General features: G+C 41.0%; 1 protein-coding gene across 2 annotated transcripts in view; it reads left to right on the forward strand.

Annotated features, from left to right (window-relative positions):
- Positions 1-21,160, forward strand: part of MAP2K5 (mitogen-activated protein kinase kinase 5) — a 129,609-nt gene that overhangs the window by 32,647 nt on the left and 75,802 nt on the right. For both annotated transcript variants that reach the window (XM_033070741.2, XM_033070742.1), the window contains exons 9-13: positions 10,079-10,118; positions 10,576-10,644; positions 10,741-10,822; positions 13,314-13,375; positions 18,185-18,233. In XM_033070741.2, coding sequence (XP_032926632.1) covers positions 10,079-10,118; positions 10,576-10,644; positions 10,741-10,822; positions 13,314-13,375; positions 18,185-18,233 — 302 coding nt within the window. The remainder of the gene's footprint in view (positions 1-10,078; positions 10,119-10,575; positions 10,645-10,740; positions 10,823-13,313; positions 13,376-18,184; positions 18,234-21,160) is intronic.

Genomic DNA, 21,160 nt, shown 5'->3' on the forward strand with positions numbered 1-21,160 from the left:
CCCTGAGCATCCCTGGAGATGGGATGGAGGGGGATGGGATAACAAATTTGGGATAAACTGGAGTTTGGGGTGATGGGATAACAAATTTGGGGTGATGGGATAACAAGTTTGGGGGATGGTAATGGGATAAACTGGAATTTGGGGTGATGGGGTAACTGGAGTTTGGGGGTGGTAATGGGATAAACTGGAATTTGGGGTGATGGGATAACAAATTTGGGTGGTGGTGATGGGATAAAACTGGAATTTGGGATGATGGGATAACGAGTTTGGGGTGATGGTAATGGGATAAAACTGGAATTTGGGGTGATGGGATAACAAATTTGGGTGGTGGTGATGGGATAAACTGGAATTTAGAGGGATGGTGATGGAATAACTGGAAATTGGGGTGATGGGGTAACTGGAGTTTGGGGATGGTGATGGGATAATGAATTTGGGGAAATGCTGATGGGATAACTGGAATTTGGGGGTTGGTGATGGGATAATGAATTTGGGGATTGGTGATGAGATAACAAGTTTGGGGGGATGGTATAAATGGAATTTGGGGTGGTGGTGATTGGGTAACTGGAATTTGGGGTGATGGGATAACTGGAGTTTGCGGGGGGTGATGATGGGATAATGAATTTGGGGATTGGTGATGGGATAATGAATTTGGGGGGGATGGGATAATGAATTTGAGGTGGTGGTGATGGGATAACTGGAGTTTGGGAGATGGGATAACTGGAATTTGGGGTTTGGTGATGGGATAAAACTGGAATTTGGGTGGTGGTGATGAGATAACTAGAATTTGGGGTGATGAGATAATTAGAGTTTGGGGATTGGTGATGGGAAAATGAATTTGGGGGGAGATGGGATAACGAGTTTGGGATGGTGGTGATGGGATAACGAGTTTGGGGGGATGGTGATTGGGTAACTGGAATTTGGGGTGATGGAATACCTGGAGTTTGGGGAGTTGGTGATGGGGTAACTAGAGTCTGCCCTGAGCAGCTCTGGGTGAGCAGGGCTGGATTCTCCTGCTCCCTCCCAGCCCTGCAGTCCCAGTTTGTTCTTTGCAGCAGCTCAGGTGCTGTGGGAGCCCAGCCCAAACCTCTGCAGGGCTGCTCCTCTCCCCTGGGCATTTGTTTTCTATGGGAATCCTGGAATGGTTTGGGCTGGAAGAGACCTTAAATCTGATCCCAATCCATGGCCAGGGTCCTTCACCATCCCAAACCCTGTCCAACCTCACCTTGAACATTCCAGGGATCCAAAATCCATCTAAATCCCCATTTTTCCACTCTGAAACCATTCCCTGTGTCCTGTCCCTTCATCCCTGATCCCAAATCCCTCCCCAGCTCTCCTGGAGCCCCTTCTGGAAACTTCTCCAAGGTCTCCCTGGATCCTTCCCTTCTCCAGCCCACCAGAACCATCATTTGTCTCTTTTTACAATACTTGAATTCATAAGAATGTAAAAATTAATTTTTACAATACTTGAATTCATAAGCATGTAAAAATTCATGTTTGCAATACTTGAATTCATTTTTACAATACCTGAATTTATAATTATGTAACAATTCATTTTTACAATTCTTGAATTCATTTTTACAATACCTGAATTCATAAGTGTGTAAAAATTCATTGTTACAATTCCTGAATTCCCAGATTTTTTTGCCCTTCTGGCAGAGGGGAGATGGAGGCAGAGATGAAATCCTTTTCCAGCAGTGCCAGGGGCAGGAGTGGAGCTGCAGATTCCCAGTTTGGGAAAGTTCTCCCAGTTTTTCTCAGTGTTCAGGGAAGGATCACAGACAGGGCTCAGTGTTTGTTTGGCATCAAAACACATCTGTGACCCTTAAAATTTCATCTCCCTCCATTCCTGTGGAGGCATTTCCCTTTATTTCCTTTCCTGTTCATTTATTTTCTGTTTCTCTATGTGAATTTTCTGCTTCTCTTGTTTGGTTTTATTTTTCACCTTCTCTTGTTTGGTTTTATTTTTCACCTTCTCTTGTTTGATTTTTATTTTTATTTTTTCCCCTGAAAGCTTTGGAGCAGCAATACCTGGCTGATTTAGGGGTGTCCCAGTGGATTTTATCTGGTTCCAGTGTGGTTTAACCCAGACTGGTCACTCTCTGCCTGTGACCCTGGCTTGGCCACCCCATAAAATGTGTTCTGCACAAAAGTGCATAAAATGAAGATTGAGCACCTCCTTTGAGCCTGACAAAACCCATTCCTCTGCAGAATGGGAGCTGCAGTGAAAGTAAATAAATGAATGGACAGCAATCACAGCCTAGTTGATGAAAGTGTTCAATTAAAGCACAGGCATTTACATGGTGTAATTTCCCTAAATTGCCAATGAGCCCCTTTAGACACAACCAGTGTTCAAATTGATTTCAGCATTGATTTTGGCTGAAGCTGATAAATTTCTGCTTGTTAGTTAAAGTAATTTTGCAGAAGACTTTGTGGTGCAGTATTGAAGTGTTCATTTAGCTGATGGTTAAAAGAGGAGTTATTTACACTGGGTTCTGCTGTTGGGCTGAGATGGGACAATTCCCTGGTCATCTTTTTACTTTTAATTTTTAAGCTTCAGTATCCAATCAATACCTTATAGAAGCTGATTAAAATGTATCCAGCCAGCTGCCTATGGCTGCTTAATTAGAAACTGGCTGATTCTTAAATTAAAGTTGTTTTGTTTGTGTTGGATGTCCATAGCTGGGAGGGTGAAGGCAGTGGGGATGGTGCTGGTTAGCAGTGAGGGAGCCAGGAATTGCTTCCCAAAATCCCAGCCTGCCCTGTGTGTCCTGTCCCAAGTGCCTGGTCCTAAATCCCTGGTCCTAAATCCCTGGTCCCAAATCCCTGATCCCAAACCTCTCTGCAGCTCTCCTGGGAAGGGCTTTGAGCTCAGCCCATTCCTCTGTGTCTTGTCCCAAATCCCTGCTCCCGAATCCCTAGTCCCAAACCTCTCTGCAGCTCTCCCTGAGCTCAGCCCAGCCCTCTGTGTCCTGTCCCAAATCCCTGATCCCAGATCCCAGTGCAGCTCTCCTGGGAGGGCTCTGAGCTCTGCCTGATCTCAGTCCATTCTTCTGTGTCCTGTCCCAAATCCCAGCTCCCAAATCCCTGTGCAGCTCTCCTGGAGTGGGCTCTGAGCTCAGCCTGCCCTCTGTGTCCTCTCCCAAACCCCTGGTCCTAAATCCCTGATCCCAAACCCCTGGTCCTAAATCCCTGATCCCAAACCCCTGGTCCTAAATCCATGGTCTCAAATCCCTGTGCAGCTCTCCCTGAACCCAGCCCTGCCCTCTGTGTCCCTGGTCCCAAACCCCAGCTCCCAAACTCCTGGACCCAAATCCCAGTGCAGCTCTCCTGGAGAGGGCTCTGAGCTCAGCTCTGCCTTCTGTGTCCTGTCCCAAATCCCAGTTCCCAAATCCCTGCTCCCACATCCCTGAGCAGCTCTCCCTGAACTCAGCCCTGCCTTCTGTGTCCTGTCCCATATCCATGGTCCCAAATCCCTGCTCCAACATCCCTGCTCCCAAACCCCTCTGCAGCTCTCCTGGGAAGGGCTCTGAGCTCAGCCCAGCCCTCTGTGTCGTGTCCCACATCCCAGCTCCCACATCCCAGCTCCCAAATCCCTGCTCCCAAATCCCTGTGCAGCTCTCCTGGAGAGGGCTCTGAGCTCAGCCTGCCCTCTGTGTCCTCTCCCAAATCCCTGCTCCCACATCCCTGAGCAGCTCTCCCTCAACTCAGCCCTGCCCTCTGTGTCCTGTCCCAAATCCCTGATCCCAGACCCCTGGTCCTAAATCCCTGTGCAGCTCTCCTGGAGAGGGCTCTGAGCTCAGCCCTGCCCTCTGTGTCCTGTCCCAAACCCCTGGACTCAAATCCATGGTCCCAAATCCCTGGTCCTAGATCCCTCTGCAGTTCTTCCTGAACCCAGCCCTGCCTTCTGTGTCCTGTCCCAAATCCCTGCTCCCAAATCCCTGTGCAGCTCTCCTGGAGAGGGCTCTGAGTTCAGCCCATTCCTCTGTGTCCTGTCCCAAACCCCTGGACCCAAACCCGTGCTCCCAGATCCCAGCTCCCAAACCCCAGTGCAGCTCTGCCTGAGCTCAGCCCTGCCCTCTGTGTCCTGTCCCAAATCCCTGATCCCAGATCCATGGTCTCAAACCCCAGCTCCAACATTCCTGCTCCCAAATCCCTGTGCAGCTCTCCTGGAGAGGGCTCTGAGCTCAGCCCATTCCTCTGTGTCCTGTCCCAAACCCCCTGCTCCCAAACCCCAGCTCCCAGACCCAGCTCAGCTCTCCTGGGAAGGCTCTGAGCTCTCCCTGAACCCTTCTCCAGGCTGAACAATTCCTGCCCCAGGGAGGGTCAGGCAGCTTTTGCTCACACTCTTCACATTTATTCCCTGAAATTGTGAGGATGCACTCCAGCCTTTCTGCCCCAGAGCTCTCTCCTTGCTCCAGTCCCAATCCAGTTTTAATCCCGTTTCAATCCAGTTTAAATGCAGCAGGTGAATCCATTCCTGAGTCTGAGCTGCTCTGGATACAGTTTAAATCCAGTTTCAATCCATTCCTGAGTCTGAGCTGCTCTGGATACAGTTTAAATCCAGTTTCAATCCATTCCTGAATCTGAGCTGCTGTGGGTGCAGTTTAAATCCAGTTTAAGTCCAGTTTAAATCCAGTTTAAATGCAGCAGGTAATCCTTTCCTCTGTCCAAGCTGCTCTGGGTCCAACTTAAATCCAGTTTAAATCTAGTTCAAATCCATTCCTGTGTTTGAGCTGCTCTGGGTGCAGTTTCAATCCAATTTCAATACAATTTAAATCCAGTTTCAATCCATTCCTGGGTTTGAGCTGCTCTGGGTGCAGTTTAAATCCAGTTTCAATCCAGTTTAAATCCATTCCTGAGTCTGGGCTGCTCTGGGTGCAGTTTAATCCAGTTTAAATCTAGTTCAAATCCAGTTTCAATCCATTCCTATGTCTGGGCTGCTCTGGGTGCAGTTTAAATCCAGTTTCAATCCAGTTTAAGTCCAGTTTAAATCCATTCCTGAGTCTGGGCTGCTCTGGGTGTAGTTTAAATCCAGTTTAAATCCATTCCTGGGTCTGGGCTGCTCTGGGTGCAGTTTAATCCAGTTTAAATCCAGTTTAAATCCATTCCTGGGTCTGGGCTGCTCTGGGTGCAGTTTAATCCAGTTTAAATCCAGTTTAAATCCATTCCTGGGTCTGGGCTGCTCTGGGTGCAGTTTAAGTACAGTTTCAATCCAGTTTAATTCCAGTTTAAATCCATTCCTGAGTCTGGGCTGCTCTGGGTGCAGTTTAATTTATCGAGTTTGCTGTTGCAGGAGCAAATGACCAAGTGCTCATTTCCCAGAATAATTTGAATTTCTTTCTCTCCATGGCTCTGTGGCACTCCTGGCACTGCTCTGCCCACCAGCACCAGGCAAAAATTAAAATTGAAAAAGAGGAAAAAAAAGTTAAAAATGAGAAATGTGATTTTCTGTGTGGAGCTGGTGGCTGGCAGGGCTGAGTTCCTTTTCCTTTTCTCACACAGATTTTTGATCTCTTGGTTATTTCTCAGAAATGCCCAGTTTGTTTTTATTTTTATTTAGAAATCCTGTGCCTTTGGTGTGTGGGTGTGGAGAGATTCCTCAGGGCTGAGAGGAAATGGGGAAACAACATTTCCCTGGGGAGATGGCACCAAAATTTCCATTTTTTTGGAGGGAAATGATATCTGGGTTTTTTAACAAAAAAAAAAAAAAAAAAGTTGGAGAAAGGAACCAAAATATAAATATTATAAATATTCCTTTCTGGTTTTCCACTTTGGAAATTCAGATGGACACCAGGAGAAAGCACAAAAAAAAAAAAATTAAAAAAAAATCTCCATGCCTGTGTCACTCCATCACTTTGTCACTGTTTGTCACTTGTGCTGATGCTGCTGATATTTGTGAGGGACTCCTTGGCACAGCAGACAGGTCACGGCTTCCCCTTGAATCCTCCAGGCTCAAGGAGCAGCTCCTGGAGTGGGAATTGTTCTGTGCTTATTGGGGGGAAAAAATAAAGGGATTTATTTATTTATCCTGCTGGATTTGTCTTCTTGGGAATGGGGATTTCATTTCAAAAATTCCTTTTTATTTTTTTCCTTAAAACAGTGACACTCCCAGTTTTTAATTTGCTTGATTTCTTTTTGATTTCTCATTGATTAGAAATTGTTTCTGTGGTTATTGAGGGGAAATAAAGAGATTTATCCTGGTGGATTTATCTTCTTGGTAATGGGGATTTCATTTCAAAATTTCCTTTTTTTCCCCTTAAGACAGTGACACTCCCACTTTTTAATTTGCTTGATTTTTGATTTCTTATTGATTAGAAATTGTGCACTCCCACATCTTAATTTGCTTGATTTCTTTTTGATTTCTCATTGATTAGGAATTCTTTCTGTGGTTATTGAGGGGGAAAAAATAAAGGGATTTATCCAGGTGGATTTATCTTCATGTGAATTTAATTTCAAAAGTTCCCCTTTTCTTCCTTAAAACACAAATTAGATGCTTGTGACATTCACAGTTTTTAATTTGCTTGATTTCTTTTTGATTTCTCATTGATTAGGAATTGTTTCTGTGGTTATTGAGGGGAAAATAAAAGAATTTATTTATCCTGCTGGATTTATCTTCTTGGGAATGGGGATTTCACTTCAAAAATTCCTTTTTTTTTTTTTTTTTTCCTTAAAACAGTGACACTTCCACTTTTTAATTTGCTTGTTTTTTGATTTCTTATTGATTAGAAATTGTGCACTCCCACTTTTTAATTTGCTTGATTTCTTTTTGATTTCTCCTTGGTTATGAATTGTTTCTGTGGTTGTTGAGGGGAAATAAAGGGATTTATTTATCCTGGTGACCTGAGGAAGCAGCTCCTGTGCTGCTCTTACCACCACAAAACAAATTGAATTTATTTCCCAGGCAGAAATTGCATTTCTTTTGGGATTTAACACAGAACTAAACTCAGTTTGAGGTGAGAAGTTTTCCCTGCTGGGTTTGGATTTTGGACACAAGCTTTGCTCTCTCCACAGTCCAGCACCAATTTTTCTGCTTTAGTTTTGCTCCCCACACCAGCCCCAAAAATATTTCTTTATTTTAGTATTTATTCCCTAAAATAACCCAGATTGTGGCCTCACCACCCCTGAGGGATGCTCTGCTTTTCCCAGACTGGGGGAGACGGGATGAGCTGGTTTGGGCTGGATTTGAGCTGGGTTTTAACTGGTTTGAGCTGGATTTTAATCAGATTTGAGCTGGGTTTTAACTGGTTTGAGCTGGGTTTGAGCTGGATTTTAGTTGGGTTTGATTTGAGCTGGTTTGGGCTGGATTTGATCTGGATTTTAATTGGGTTTGAGCTGGATTTTAATTGGATTTGAGCTGGGTTTGAGCTGGATTTGAGCTGGATTTTAATTGCATTTGAACTAGGTTTGAGCTGGATTTTAGTTGGATTTGAACTGGATTGAGCTGATTTGAGCTGGATTTGAGTTGGTTTGAGCTGGGTTTTAGTTGGTTTGAGCAGGATTTTAGTTGTGTTTGAGCTGGTTTGAGCTCTTTTTAAGCTGGATTTTAGCTGGATTTTAACTGTTTTGAGCAGGATTTTAGTTGAATTTGAGCTGGATTTTAGTTGGGTTTAAGCTGGATTTTAGTTTGATTTTAGCTGGGTTTGAGCTGGATTTTAATTGGATTTGAGTTGGTTTGAGCTGGATTTGAGTTGGATTTTAGCTGGTTTTAGTTGGATTTTATCTAGTTTGGGCTGGTTTGAGTTGGGTTTGGGCTGGATTTTAGTTGTTTTTAGCTGGTTTGAACTGGTTTGCACTGGATTTTAGCTGGTTTGAGCAGGATTTGAGCTGGTTTTGGCTGGTTTGAGCTAGATTTTAGTTGGTTTTGAGCTGGTTAGGGCTGGATTGAGTTGGTTTGGCCTGGACTTGAGCTGGTTTGAGCTGGTTTTTAGTTAGCTTGAGCTGGTTTTAGTTGGATTTGAGCTGGTTTTTAGCTAGTTTGGCTGGTTTGAGCTGGTTTGATCTGGTTTGAGCTGGTTTTTAGGAATTTTCCTGCCATCCTGGAAGGTTCTGAGCCCATCCCTGGAACGTGCAGCGTTGCTGAGGAACCTTTGGAATTTTGGGATTCATTTTCTTTCCAGCCCATCCCTCAGAACCTGCACAAATAAATTAAATTCAGTTTTTTTGCACCCCAAAATGACCAATTCCACCTTCCAGCCCCCAGAAAATCCAGAAAAATCCAAGGAAAAAAGAAAATAAAATCCAGAAAATCCAAGAAAAATCCCCCCTGCTGGAAGGGGTAATTACTGCAGCACTAATTGGGAGTGTCAGTGTTAATTAAAGCACCCCAGAGGTGTAGGGTTGTGTTTTGGTGTAACCAAAGCTCCCATTGCTGCTCCATTAATCACTTTACAGGACAATTGAGGTGCTGCACTGAAATTCCTCCATCCCCAAGAGCTCCCTGCTCCTTTGGGATCCAATTCCCAAATAATTAAATGTTCAATTGGTGCTGTCAGAGCTCTGAAAACCAAACCTGGTTTCAGGTTTTTTTTGTTTTTTGTTTTTTTTTTTCTGCCCTCTGCTGGAAACTGAGCCCAGGCTTGCACGGCTGGAGTAAATAATTAAATAAAATCATCATTAAATAATCAAGTTTTCTTTTTTTTTTTTTTTTTTCATTCACTCACAAAGGGGAGATCTGTGCCATGGAAAAAGGATCAGCTTTCCTGATCAGCTAATTAACTCTGCTCCCAATTAATCCAGCAGATGTGGAGCAGCTTTTCCCAAGCTCTCCATGCCCTGGTCCTGCTCACCTTAAATTGAGCCATGCCCAGAGCTCGTGGGTTCAGCTCTGTAAAGTTCCATGGATAATCTCATTTTTTACACATTTTTTCCTCTTCTGTCTTGTTAAACTCTGGTTTTTGTCCCCCAAAATCTTTCCATAAATGTTCATCCCAGAGTTATTAAATTAAGGTGAAGTTTTTAGGAATTTCTAATCCAGAGCTCTTGAATTCATGGATTCAGCTCTGTCAAAGTTCCCATGGATAATCTCATTTTTTACACTTTTTTTCCCCCCTCTGCCTTGTTAAATTCTGGTTTTTCTGCCCTAAATTTGGGTGCCACTCAGTTCCATAAATGTTCATCCCAGAGTTATTAAATTAAGGTGAAGATTTTAGGAATTTCTAATCCAGAGCTCATGAATTCAAGGATTCAGTTCCTGGTCTATCAAAGTTACCATGGATAATCTCATTTTTTACAGATTTTTTCCCCCTCTGCCTTGTTAAACTCTGTTTTTTCTCCCCCAAAATCTGATGTCACTTAGTTCCATAAATGTTCATCCCAGAGTTATTAAATTAAGGTGAAGCTTTTAGGAATTTCTAATCCAGAGCTCATGGATTCATGAATTTATGAATTCATGGATTCAGTTCTATTCTATCAAAGTTCCCATGAATAATCTCATTTTTACACTGATTTTTCTTCCCTCTGCTCTCTTTATTTTCCCCTAAATTTTGGTGCCACTCTTTCCCTAAGTGTTCATCCCTGAGTTATTAAATTAAGGTGAAGATTTTAGGAATTTCTAATCCAGAGCTCATGAATTCATGGATTCAGTTCCTGTTCTATCAAAGTTCCCATGGATAATCTCGTTTTTTACAGATTTTTTCCCCCTCTGCCTTGTTAAACTCTGTTTTTTCTCCCCCAAACCTGGTGCCACTCTTTGCATAAATGTTAATCCAAGAGTTATTAAATTAAGGTGAAGCTTTTAGGAATTTCTAATCCAGAGCTCATGGATTCATGAATTTATGAATTCATGGATTCAGTTCTATTCCATGAAAGTTCCCATGGATAATCTCATTTTTACACTGATTTTTCTTCCCTCTGCTCTCTTTATTTTCCCCTAAATTTTGGTGCCACTCAGTTCCATAAATGTTCATCCAGGAGTTATTAAATTAAGGTGAAGATTTTAGGAATTTCTAATCCAGAGCTCATGAATTCATGGATTCAGTTCCTGGTTTATCAAAGTTCCCATGGATAATCTCATTTTTACACTGATTCACTGAGGGAATTTTCTAAAATCTCAAATTATTGAATTTTTTTCCTCACCCAGGGCTTTCCATGTCCGGAGTGGAAAAATCCTGGCAGTGAAGGTAAGAAATTCCAGAGATTTTCTTTTTTTTCCCCAGTTTGTTTGTAATGCACATTATATATTAGATATGATATAATTTTAATTTTTATTGTAGATTATATATTGTATATTTTGTATACTATACATTTTATTATATATATTATATATTTTATTGTGTATTGTATATTGAATATTTTTATATTTTACATTTTATATTCTACATTTCACATTTTGCATTTCATATTTAACATTTCATATTTTTCATTTCATATTACACATTGTGTGTGTATTACACATGTTATAAATAATTTATAATACATTATAAGCCAAATCATCCCAAGATTATCAATCAATCATTTCATTTCAGTTAAAACATTCTCCCCACCTCTTCCTCCCACAATTTTATTACTCCATGGATCTCCAGGATTTTTATTCTGAGCAATTCCCTTCCCTCTCACATGTGTATTCCTGTGTTTCAGGTCATACCCTTGGATATAACCCTGGAGCTGCAGAAGCAGATCATGTCAGAGTTAGAAATTCTTTACAAGGTCTGTGGATTTTACCACTGGAATTCCTCTTGCTCCAATCTTCTCAACAGCAGATTTTAAAACTTCCTTGTGCCTTTTTTCTCTCTCTCTTCCCAGTGTGACTCCTCGTACATCATAGGATTTTATGGGGCTTTTTTTGTAGAAAACAGGATTTCATTGTGTACAGAGTTCATGGATGGTGAGTGGTGGATCCAATTTAATTCTAAGTAATTAAATGAGAAAGGTTCTTTTTTTTTTTGATGGGATGAAATGCAATGGCAAGACTCAAAAATGTGAAGCATTAATAACATTGCAGGTAGTTAAAAAACCAGAGCAGGCTGGGATTGGGATTGGGGGACAATCTGCACTTTCCCTGCGTGGAACTCCACTTACTTTTATGGAAAATGTAAACAGAGGAGAAATAAACCCAGCCTTAATTTGTGGTTGGATATTTGAGCCTCCTGTGCAATCTGTCCTCGCTGACTGAACAGCTGTTCCTCCCTGGGAGAGTTCTGAGAGCCAGAACAGCTTTTCCTTCCACAAATCCATTAACCCCACGTCCTGTTGGAGGAAAATGCTCTCTCCATTACAGGAGTGATTTTCCAGCCCAGCTGTTTCCCTTTTTTTGGGTCTCCCCACGTGAATCCTGCACCCCAAACCATCCCCAGCATCCCAGAGCCTCCTTCCCTTGGGAATTTGGGGTGTTCTGGAGGAAAGGCTGGGAGGATGCTCTGCTGCCAGGGCTCTGGGAGGGAATTTTGGTGGCTGATGCTGCCCCTGCACCTTCCCAGCTTTCCCCATGGAGCCAGAGCTGCTCCTCCCACCAGGGTTTCATCAGGATCCAGAATTTCCTTAGGATCCAGGATCTCCTCAGGATCAGCATTTCCTCAGGATCAGCATTTCCTTAGGATCCAGGATTTCCTTAGGATCAGCATTTCCTTAAAATCCAGCATTTTGTGCCCCTGCCTGTTGTGTTGTATATTACAGCCTGAATATATTTTATATTTTACATTTCATATGATACATGTCATATTTCACATTTCATAGTACCCATTGTATATTATACAGTCTATATTGTATGTGTATTATATAATAGGTTATAAATAATTTATAATACATTACATAACATAGAACATATCTAAAATATAAATACATACTATAACACATAACACAAACACATAATATATAATTATAGTAATTTATATAATACACAATTTATATTATGTATTCATTCCTGTATAATTGTATTCTATAGAATGATACATAACTATGATTTATTTTCTTTTAGTAATAAAAAGTAATTAATTGAATTCCTTCTCTCTTGACATGAGCAGCAATTAAGGAGGAAATCATCCCACAGATCCAATATTTTGAATATTTTGACAGAGAATTGCCAGAATCCAGGAATGGCACTGGGAGGATCTGGGAAAGCAGAATTCTGAATTTTGGGGCTTTTTAAATCATAAAATACAGATTTAATTGGACAAAGTAACCCAAAACCTGTTGATTAAAATAAAAATTCCACACTGGACCTAAAGGGGCTCCAGGAGAGCTGGAGAGGGATTTCACTGTTTTATATTTTTATTTATATTTTGCACTGAAATGGTTTTCAGCACCTGCCAGGTTTGCCACAAAGCTTCACTCAAACTGGGCATCAAGGTGGAAAAGATCTCCCAAATAATTCAATTTATGGCAGGGAAAAAAATCCCCAAACTTATGAAACTTCATTGAGCAGCTTCTTCCTTTCTGATGGGTAAAACCCTCCAGGGTTTGTGGTGCATTTTGATTTTTCCCTGTTAAAATCATATTATTAATTTTATTTATCCATTTTTACACTCCCACCTCCCTCCCAGCAATGGCTGTATCTAAATTCTAATTTTTTCTCAGATTCTTTGGATTTAAAAAATGTTTTATTTAAGGTTTTATGAAAAAATAACTCCAAAACCCACAAGTTAAATTCTTCCTTTCTGATGGGTAAAACCCTTCAGGGTTTGTGGTGCATTTTGTTTTCTCCTTGTTAAAATCATATTATTAATTATTACTTTTATTTCTCCCTTTTTAGTCTTCTCCCTCCTCCCAGCGATGGCTGTATCCAAATTCCTCTTTTATCTCAGATTCTTTGGATAAAAAAAATATTTATTTAAGGTTTTATGAAAAAATAACTCCAAAGCCCACAAGTTAAATTCTTCCTTTCTGATGGGTAAAGCCCTTCAGAGTTTAAGGTGCATTTTGTTTTTTCCCCTGTTAAAATCATGTTATTACTTTTATTTCTCCCTTTTTACACTCCCACCTCCCTCCCAGTGATGGCTGTATCCAAATTCCTCTTTAATCTCAGATTCTTTGGATAAAAAAATATATTTTTCTGAAAGTTTTATTTAAAAAAACCAAGCAAACACGAATTAAATTATTCCCTTCTGATGGGTGAAACCCTTCAGGGTTTTATCAGGATCCAGGATTTTCTTAGGATCAGCATTTCCCATTAACAAGAGATAAAAAACAATGCCCTGCCTGGTTTCAATGGATGCCCATTAGCAGAATATCTCCCAGGGAGATCAGGATCACTGCCCCACTCTCAGCACATGTTGACAGAACAGAAATCTTTGATCCCACCCTGTTTTGTAACCCCAATCAATAAACAAGGCACAGCAAAGCCTTGGGCAGTGTTTGATGTCCCCTGTTTGTCCCTGCAGGGGGGTCCCTGGATGTTTACAGGAAAATCCCAGAGCACGTTCTCGGGAGGATAGCAGTGGCTGTGAGTATTTTTATTGTTGTTTTCCCTCTGCTTTTTGTGGTGGGTGGGACAAACTCTGATTTTTCAGGGGTTTGTTGGAGGGATGAGCAGGGAGCTCCTGTGATTTGTGTTTGGGTTTGTGGTGAGCAGCCTCAAATTCCCATCCCATTCTGTTTCCTTTTTAAAATTCACCATAATCCCTGGGCAGTGTGGGCAGCACCAGCTGAAAGATAATTTATTGATTATTGGTTTCATGAAGGAATGGAGTTGCAATAATTTGGAATCAGGAGAAAGATAAAAAAACAACCTCCACTAAAACCCCCAAACATCCCAGCCCAGCCTCCTCCCTTTCCCTGCCATTTCTCTGCCCATTTATTGAAATCCTTGGGATGCTGGGGCAGCTCCTTCCTCTCTCCTGCTCCTCCAGAGCCTCCCCCTGTGCTCAGGGATTGTGGGATTAGGGAAAACTTCCTTGGGAATGACCAGCACACCCTTGTGGGATGGGAATTGTGTCCTGGGAGCTGGGATTGTCCAACCTGGAGAGGAGGAGGCTCCAGGAGAGGGATTTGGGATGAGGCTGGAGGGACAGGACACAGGGAGGAATGGAGATTTAGGTGGATTTGGGGGAGGAATTGTTCCTGGGAGGGGCTGGAATTCCCAGAGCAGCTGTGGAATGTCCAAGGCCAGGCTGGACTTTGGGGTTTGGAGCAGCCTGGCTCAGTGGGAGGTGTCACTGATGGGATTTAAGGTCCCTCCCAACCCAAACCATCCCAGTGACACAAATCTGGGTGAGAGGAGGGTTAGATAAAGGTGGGGTGAGGAAACCAAAGAATTTTCTGGAAGTTCTGAGTGGTCACATCCCATCAGGGTGATTACAAATCACCTTTCTTTATTTCATTATTGGTTCCTCCAGCCTTTGGGCTGGGTGTGGAGGTTCAGGAGCCCTGCTGGGGACCCTGTGTCTCTGATTTCCATCCTTGCCCTGCCCAGAGGGACTCCCCTGGCTTTTCTTGGAGGATTTCTTGGTTCCTGGCACCAGAATGCAGTGGCAGAGATTTGCTGTGTTCTCCTCCAGGCTGCTGAGGAGGATGAAGATTTTCCCTTGGGTCTCTCACACCTCTCAGCCCAGGGCAGCCCCAGGGAGGAGTTAATTGGGGTCATTTTGGGGCTCTGTGCTGTCAGAAGAACCCTCAGATCCCCTGGAGGTGTTGCCAGTAGGATCCTTGGGGCTCTGCAGCCTTCAGCTGCTAAAAATTCACTGGCCATGGTTGAAATCTCAAATCACAGGCCAACAGAAAGAATGGAAAAATCCCCAAAATCCATCTCTCCCCAGAGCTGAGCACAGGGTAATGACCAGTGTCTCAGGGGATCTCACCAGGGAGGGAGACACTCCAAACAATTGCTAAATAAAAGGAATACTTTGATAGCTGAAAGCAGTTTAAAGCATAACAAAGTTATTCTATCATGTGCCATTTAATTAAGTGCTGCCTTTTCACATTCATTATACATCAAGCTGACAATTGAAATCCTTTAATCCAGCCCAGGCAGCTATTTAGTCTCTGTTCATTGTAATTCACAACTCTGCTCTCCTCTTAATTTGTGTGGCCTGCCCAGGGTGATGAACATCCCTCCTCCCTGAGCTGCTTCCTCTGAGCACCTCCAAACTGCTCCTGCTGGCCCTGGCAGGTCCTTCTGCAATTTTCCAGAGAGGAACCTTTCCTCTCCTCTCTCACTCAGTGGGAAGTGGCTCCCAGTGTCCCCATCTCCCAGTGTCCCCTTCTCTCAGTGTCCCCATTTTCCTGCTGAGGATGAAGATGGTTGGATGATCCTGAGTGGGAAGTTGCTCTCAGTGTCCCCATTTCCCAGTATCCCCATTTTCCAGTGTCCCCACTTCCCAGTACTTCCATTTCCCAGTGTCCCCATTTCCCAGTGTCCCCATCCATCTCCCAGTATCCCCACCTCTCAGTGTCCCCATTTCCCAGTATTCCCATTTCCCACTGTCCTCATTCCCAGTATCTCCCCTTCCCACCATCCTTATCCCCCACTATCCCCATTTCCCACTATCCCCATTCCCCAATGTCCCCACTTCCCAGTATTCCCATTTCCCAGTACTCCCATTTCCCAGTATCTACATTTTCCTGCTGAGGATAAGGGTGGTTGGATCATCCTGAGTGGAAAGTTGTTCCCAGTATCCTCACTTCCCAGTATTCCCATTTCCAGTATCCCCATTTTCCTGCTGAGGGTGAGAATGGTTGGATCATCCTGAGTGGGAGGTTGTTCCCAGTATCCCCACTTCCCAGTATCCCCCTTTCCCACTATCCCCATCCCCCAGTGTCCCCATTTCCCAGTGTCCCAATTTCCCAGTATCCCCATTTCCCAATGTCCCCATTTTCCTGCTGAGGATGAGGATGGTTGGATCATCCTGAGTGGAAAGTTGCTCCCAGTGTCCCCCTTTCCCAGTATCCCCATCCCCCAATGTCCCCATTTCCCAGTATCTCCCCCTCCCAGTATCCCCCTTTCCCAGTGTCCCCACTTCCCAGTATCTACATTTTCCTGCTGAGGATGGTTGGATCATCCTGAGTGGGAGGTTGTTCCCAGTATCCCAATTTCCCAGTATCCCCATTCCCAGTATCCCCATTTTCCTGCTGAGGATGAGGATGGTTGGATCCTCCTCCAGCTGCTCCTCTGCTGGGGAGGATCAGGATTTCACAGCAAGCTCTCACAGATATTTGTGTGTAACAGAAAGGTTTCTGAATGCAGAATCTGAGGGAGGAACAGAAATGAGAGCAAGTTTTGATACAGAGGAGAATTGCTGAGCCAGGCTTAGTGGGTAGCTAAGAGAGTTAAAAGGGATTTTGTAACTCTGAGCAAAGGATAAATATCTCCCCCATTTTTCCCCCACTTTTTCCCACTTTCCCCCCATTTCTCCCCCTTTCTTCCCCCATTTTCCCCATTTATCTCCCATTTTTTACCCGTTTTTCTCCATTTATCCACCATTTCTCCCCCATTTTTTCCCCATTTTCTCCCCTATTTTCCTCCTGTTTCCCCCATTTCCCCTCCTCATTTTTCCCCATTTCTCCCCCATTTTTTCCCCATTTCCCCCATTTCCTCCCCATTTTTTCCCCCACTTTTTCCCCATTTCCCCCCCATTTTCCCCATTTCCCCATCTCATTTCCCCTCCATTTCCTCCCCATTTTTTCCCCATTTTCCCCCATTTCTCCCCATTTTTTCTCTCATTTCTTTTCCATTTCCCTCCCATTTTCCCCCATTTCCCCATCCCCATCCCTGCAGGCTCTCATCCTCCCTGCAGGGATTTTTCTGAGCTGTCAGCACTGAGGGATTGGCAGCCCTGGGAGCATTTTTGTGTCAAGGCTTTGTCAAGGCATTGTCTGAAATCTCCTCTGAGCACCAACAATCCCTGCTCCAGCTGCACCCAGAGCATCCTCCCTTCCAGTTTTCCTTAAAAAAAAAAAAAGGATTAAATTAAAATTAAATTCAATTAATTCCAAGGAAATTCTTGAAGTTAAATTGAATTGAAATTAAATTGAATTTCAAAGAAACCGAATTGAAATTAAATTGAATTGAAATTACATGAAACCATTAAATGAATATTATATTCATAATAATAAATAAATAAAATTTGAAATAAATAAATTAATATTAAATTAAATAATTAAAATAAATAATGGTTGTAAAGATTTTTCAGTGGTGTAAATACATATTTAATAATCAAAGAGTTTGCTGTTCTGAAAATCCCTTTGGCCATTGGAGGGAGCTTGAAATGTTTCATCTCCTTGATTTATTTTTGCATTGATACATCATTATTACTATTATTATTATTATCATTATCATTATTATTATTATCATTATTATTCTATAATTGTAATAATTTTTATCATTTTTATTATTATTGTTCTTGCTGTTCCTATCATGTCAAAATGCTGAAGGTAGAATTTCCATTTACTTTTCTTAAAAAAAAAAAAAAGGAATTTTTCATTCATGGAATCAGAGGCGGATTGAGGAAAAAAATAAAAAATCATTTAAAAAATTAAAAATTTTAAAATTTAAAAATCATTTTAAAAATAAAATAACCACATTTTTAAAAATTTTAAAATTTTAAAATCATCAAGTTTTTGAAAAGCTTGAGGTTGAGGCCACCTCTTGATCAACATTTAATTTAATTTTAGGAATTGTGTTTTAGAAGTTTGATTTAATTTTAAGAATTGTGTTTCAGGAGCTGTATTAAATTTTAGGAATTGTGTTTTAGGAGTTGAATTTACTTCTAGGAGTTGTATTTAGTTTTAGGAGTTGTATTTAATTTTAGGAATTATGTTTTAAAAGTTCTATTTAATTTTCTATTAGTTTTTCCCTTTTCCCACCCATTTTCATTCCATCCTTGGATGATTTTTGTCACCCCAGCACACACATTAAAAATGTGAATTAAAAATGCACTGAGGGGTTCAGTGTGAACCCCACTGGCAGGTCCTGGCAATAAATTCATTCTAATATTTTAATTTTGTGTATTTTTATTTTGTGTATTTTTATTTTGTGTATTTTTAATTTTGTGTATTTTTATTTTGTGTATTTTAATTTTGTGTATTTTTAATTCTGTGTATTTTTAATTTTGGGGGTTATTAATTTGGGTATTATTAATTTGTGTATTTTTAATTTTGTGTATTTTTAATTTGTATATTTAAATTTGTGTATTATTACCCCTTTTTGTACTCCTGCCTTCATTCCCACAACTGAAATATGGAATTTTTTCCCTATCAGGAATCCCTAAAATGTGATTTTTTTTAAATTTTAATTTTTATTTTCTTTTACCTAAAGGTTGTGAAAGGCCTGACCTATTTATGGAGCCTGAAGATTTTACACAGAGGTGAGCAGCAGATGTTTTCTGTTTTCCAGTGAAATTTTAACATCATTTTTTACCAAAACCAAGCAAACTCCTGCTCTGAGTGCAGAATAAATCTCATTAATTAACCTTGCACACTTCCTTGGAAAAGATTTTTATTGCTCTTTTATTGCCCTCCCCTGAAAAGAAAAGGACTGAAGAGAAAAGTGAATTTTACTGAGATTTAGAAGCTGCCTGGTGGGAAAATCAACATGGAAATGAAAAGTTTGGGGTTGGAAAATTTCAAAAAAGAAATGAATTTTCTTTGGTGCTTCAGAAATCTCATGGGACAGACAGCTGGGAGTTTTATTTTTTTAAACTTCCCATTTATTGCTTGCTTTTCACTGTTAAATTTTGTTTAGGATGGGTCTAGTTGGGAAAAATCAGTTCAGATCCACCAAAAGTTAAAAAAATCAGAGTGGGAAGTTTTATTCTCATTTATTCCTTGCTTTTTGTGGTTAAATTTTATTTTAAATGGGTCTGTTTGGAAAAATTAATTCAGATCCACCATAAGTTTGAAAAATCAAAGTGTAAAGTTTTATTCTCATTTATTCCTTGCTTTTCACTGTTAAATTTTGTTTAAATGGGTCTGTTTGGAAAAATTAATTCGGATCCACCAGAAGTTTGAAAAATCAAAGTGGAAAATTTAATTCTCTTTCCTGCAGCTAATTTTGGAATTTTTTTTAGAATTTCTTGTTTCTTCCTTGCTTTTTCCTGTTGAATTTTGTTTAGGATGGGTCTATGTGGAAAAATCAGTTCAGATCCACCAGAACTTCAAAAATCAGTGTGGAAAGTTTTGTTCTCATTTATTCCTTGCTTTTCACTGTTAAAATCAGGAATTTCCAAGGAAAGGGTGAAGCAGTTCCAAGGCAGAGCAGGAAAATCAGGAATTTGTCCCAGGGCAGAGCAGAATCAGGAAAATCAGGAATTCCCATGCAAAGGTGAAACAGTTCCAAAATCAGGAATTTCCATGGAAAAGGTGAAACAATCCCAGAATCAGGAATTTCCAAGGAAAAGCTGAAGCAGTCCCAGAACAGAATCAGGAATTTCCATGGAAGAGGTGAAGCAGTCCCAGTGCAGAGCAGAATCAGAAAAATCAGGAATTTCCAAGGAAAAGGTGGAGCAGTCCCAGGGCAGAATCAGGAAAATCAGGAATTCATCCCAGGCCCCAGCAGAACAGGGAATTAAGAAGCAAACAAGGTTTTAATTCCACATCAGACACCTCCAAAGATCGCAGCTCCCGGGCAGAGAGAGCTCCCAGGGATCAGAGCTGAGCCTGAGCAAAGCTGGGCTGCAGTCACACACCCAGCAACAAAATCCAGATCAGAGATAAACTCGAGATTAACAGCACACCCAGCCACAGAACTCCAGATCAAAGATAGACTCGAGGTTAACAGCACACCCAGCCACAAACTCCAGATCAAAGATAGACTCAAGATTAACAGCACACCCAGCCACAAACTCCAGATCAGAGATAGACTCGAGATTAACAGCACATCCAACCCCAAAATCCAGATCAAAGATAGACTCGAGATTGACAGCACACCCAGAAACAAAACTCCAGATCAGAGATAGACTCGAGATTAACAGCACACCCAGCCACAAACTCCAGATCAGAGATAGACTCGAGATTGACAGCACATCCAGCCACAAAACTCCAGATCAAAGATAGACTCGAGATTAACAGCACACCCAGCCACAAACTCCAGATCAAAGATAGACTGGAGATTAACAGCACACCCAGCCACAAAATCCAGATCAGAGATAGACTCGAGATTAACAGCACACCCAGCCACAAGCTCCAGATTAAAGATAGACTCGAGATTAACAGCACACCCAGCCTCAAAATCCAGATCAAAGATAGACTCAAGATTAACAGCACACTCAGCCACAAAATCCAGATCAGAGATAGACTCGAGATTGACAGCACACCCAGAAACAAAACTCCAGATCAAAGATAGACTCGAGATTAACAGCACATCCAGCCACTTGTGGTTAATTGTGCTGAACTGGGTTGGCTCTTTATTTGTTATATTTATTGTATTTGTTGTATTTATTATATATTAAATTTATTATATGTTATAGTTATTATATTTGTTATAGTTGTATTTATTCTGTATGTTTGTTATATTTATTATATTTGTTATATTTCTTAATATTTATTGTATTTATTATATTTGCTATATGTATTGTATATATTGTATTTATTATGTTTATTATATTTGTTATAGTTACTATATGTATTGTATATCTATTATATATAATATATTTATTATATATTATATAATATACATTATTTTTCTTATATTTGTTACATGTATTATATTTCTTGTATCTATTATATTTACTGTATATATTTATTGTATTTGTTGCATTTGTTATATTTATCATATATATTATATATATAATATTTATTTTATTTCTTGTATTTCTCATATTTATTACATTTTTTACATTTACTGCATTTATTCTATTCCTTATATTTGTTATATTTATTATATATATATATATATTTATTTCTTCCATGCTCAGGGCACCTCAGTTCCTGGCTGGGTTTAACTGAATTTCTGCAGGTTTGAAATGAGGGAGGGTTGGGAAGGTTTGTGCATCCCCAGACCCCAGGAAATTCCAGGAAATTCCAGTTGTGCTGTCCTGGGGGAGCATCCCCATCTCCTCTCTCATTTCCTGGTTTATCTGCACCAAACCACCTGAGGAGGCACCAAACATCCCAGGGACTGGAATTATCCCAAATTTGGGATTTCCCAACCCCAGGAAATTCCAGCTGTGTCTGTCCTGGCTGTCCTGGAGGAGCATCCCCATCTCCTCTCTCTCATTTCTGTCCTGGTTTATCTGCACCAAACCACCTGAGGAGGCACCAACACATCCCAGGGAGTGGAATTATTGAAATTTGG

The sequence above is a fragment of the Catharus ustulatus genome, chromosome 12, assembly GCF_009819885.2.
Source record: "Catharus ustulatus isolate bCatUst1 chromosome 12, bCatUst1.pri.v2, whole genome shotgun sequence".
NCBI classification, from domain to species: Eukaryota; Metazoa; Chordata; class Aves; order Passeriformes; family Turdidae; genus Catharus; species Catharus ustulatus.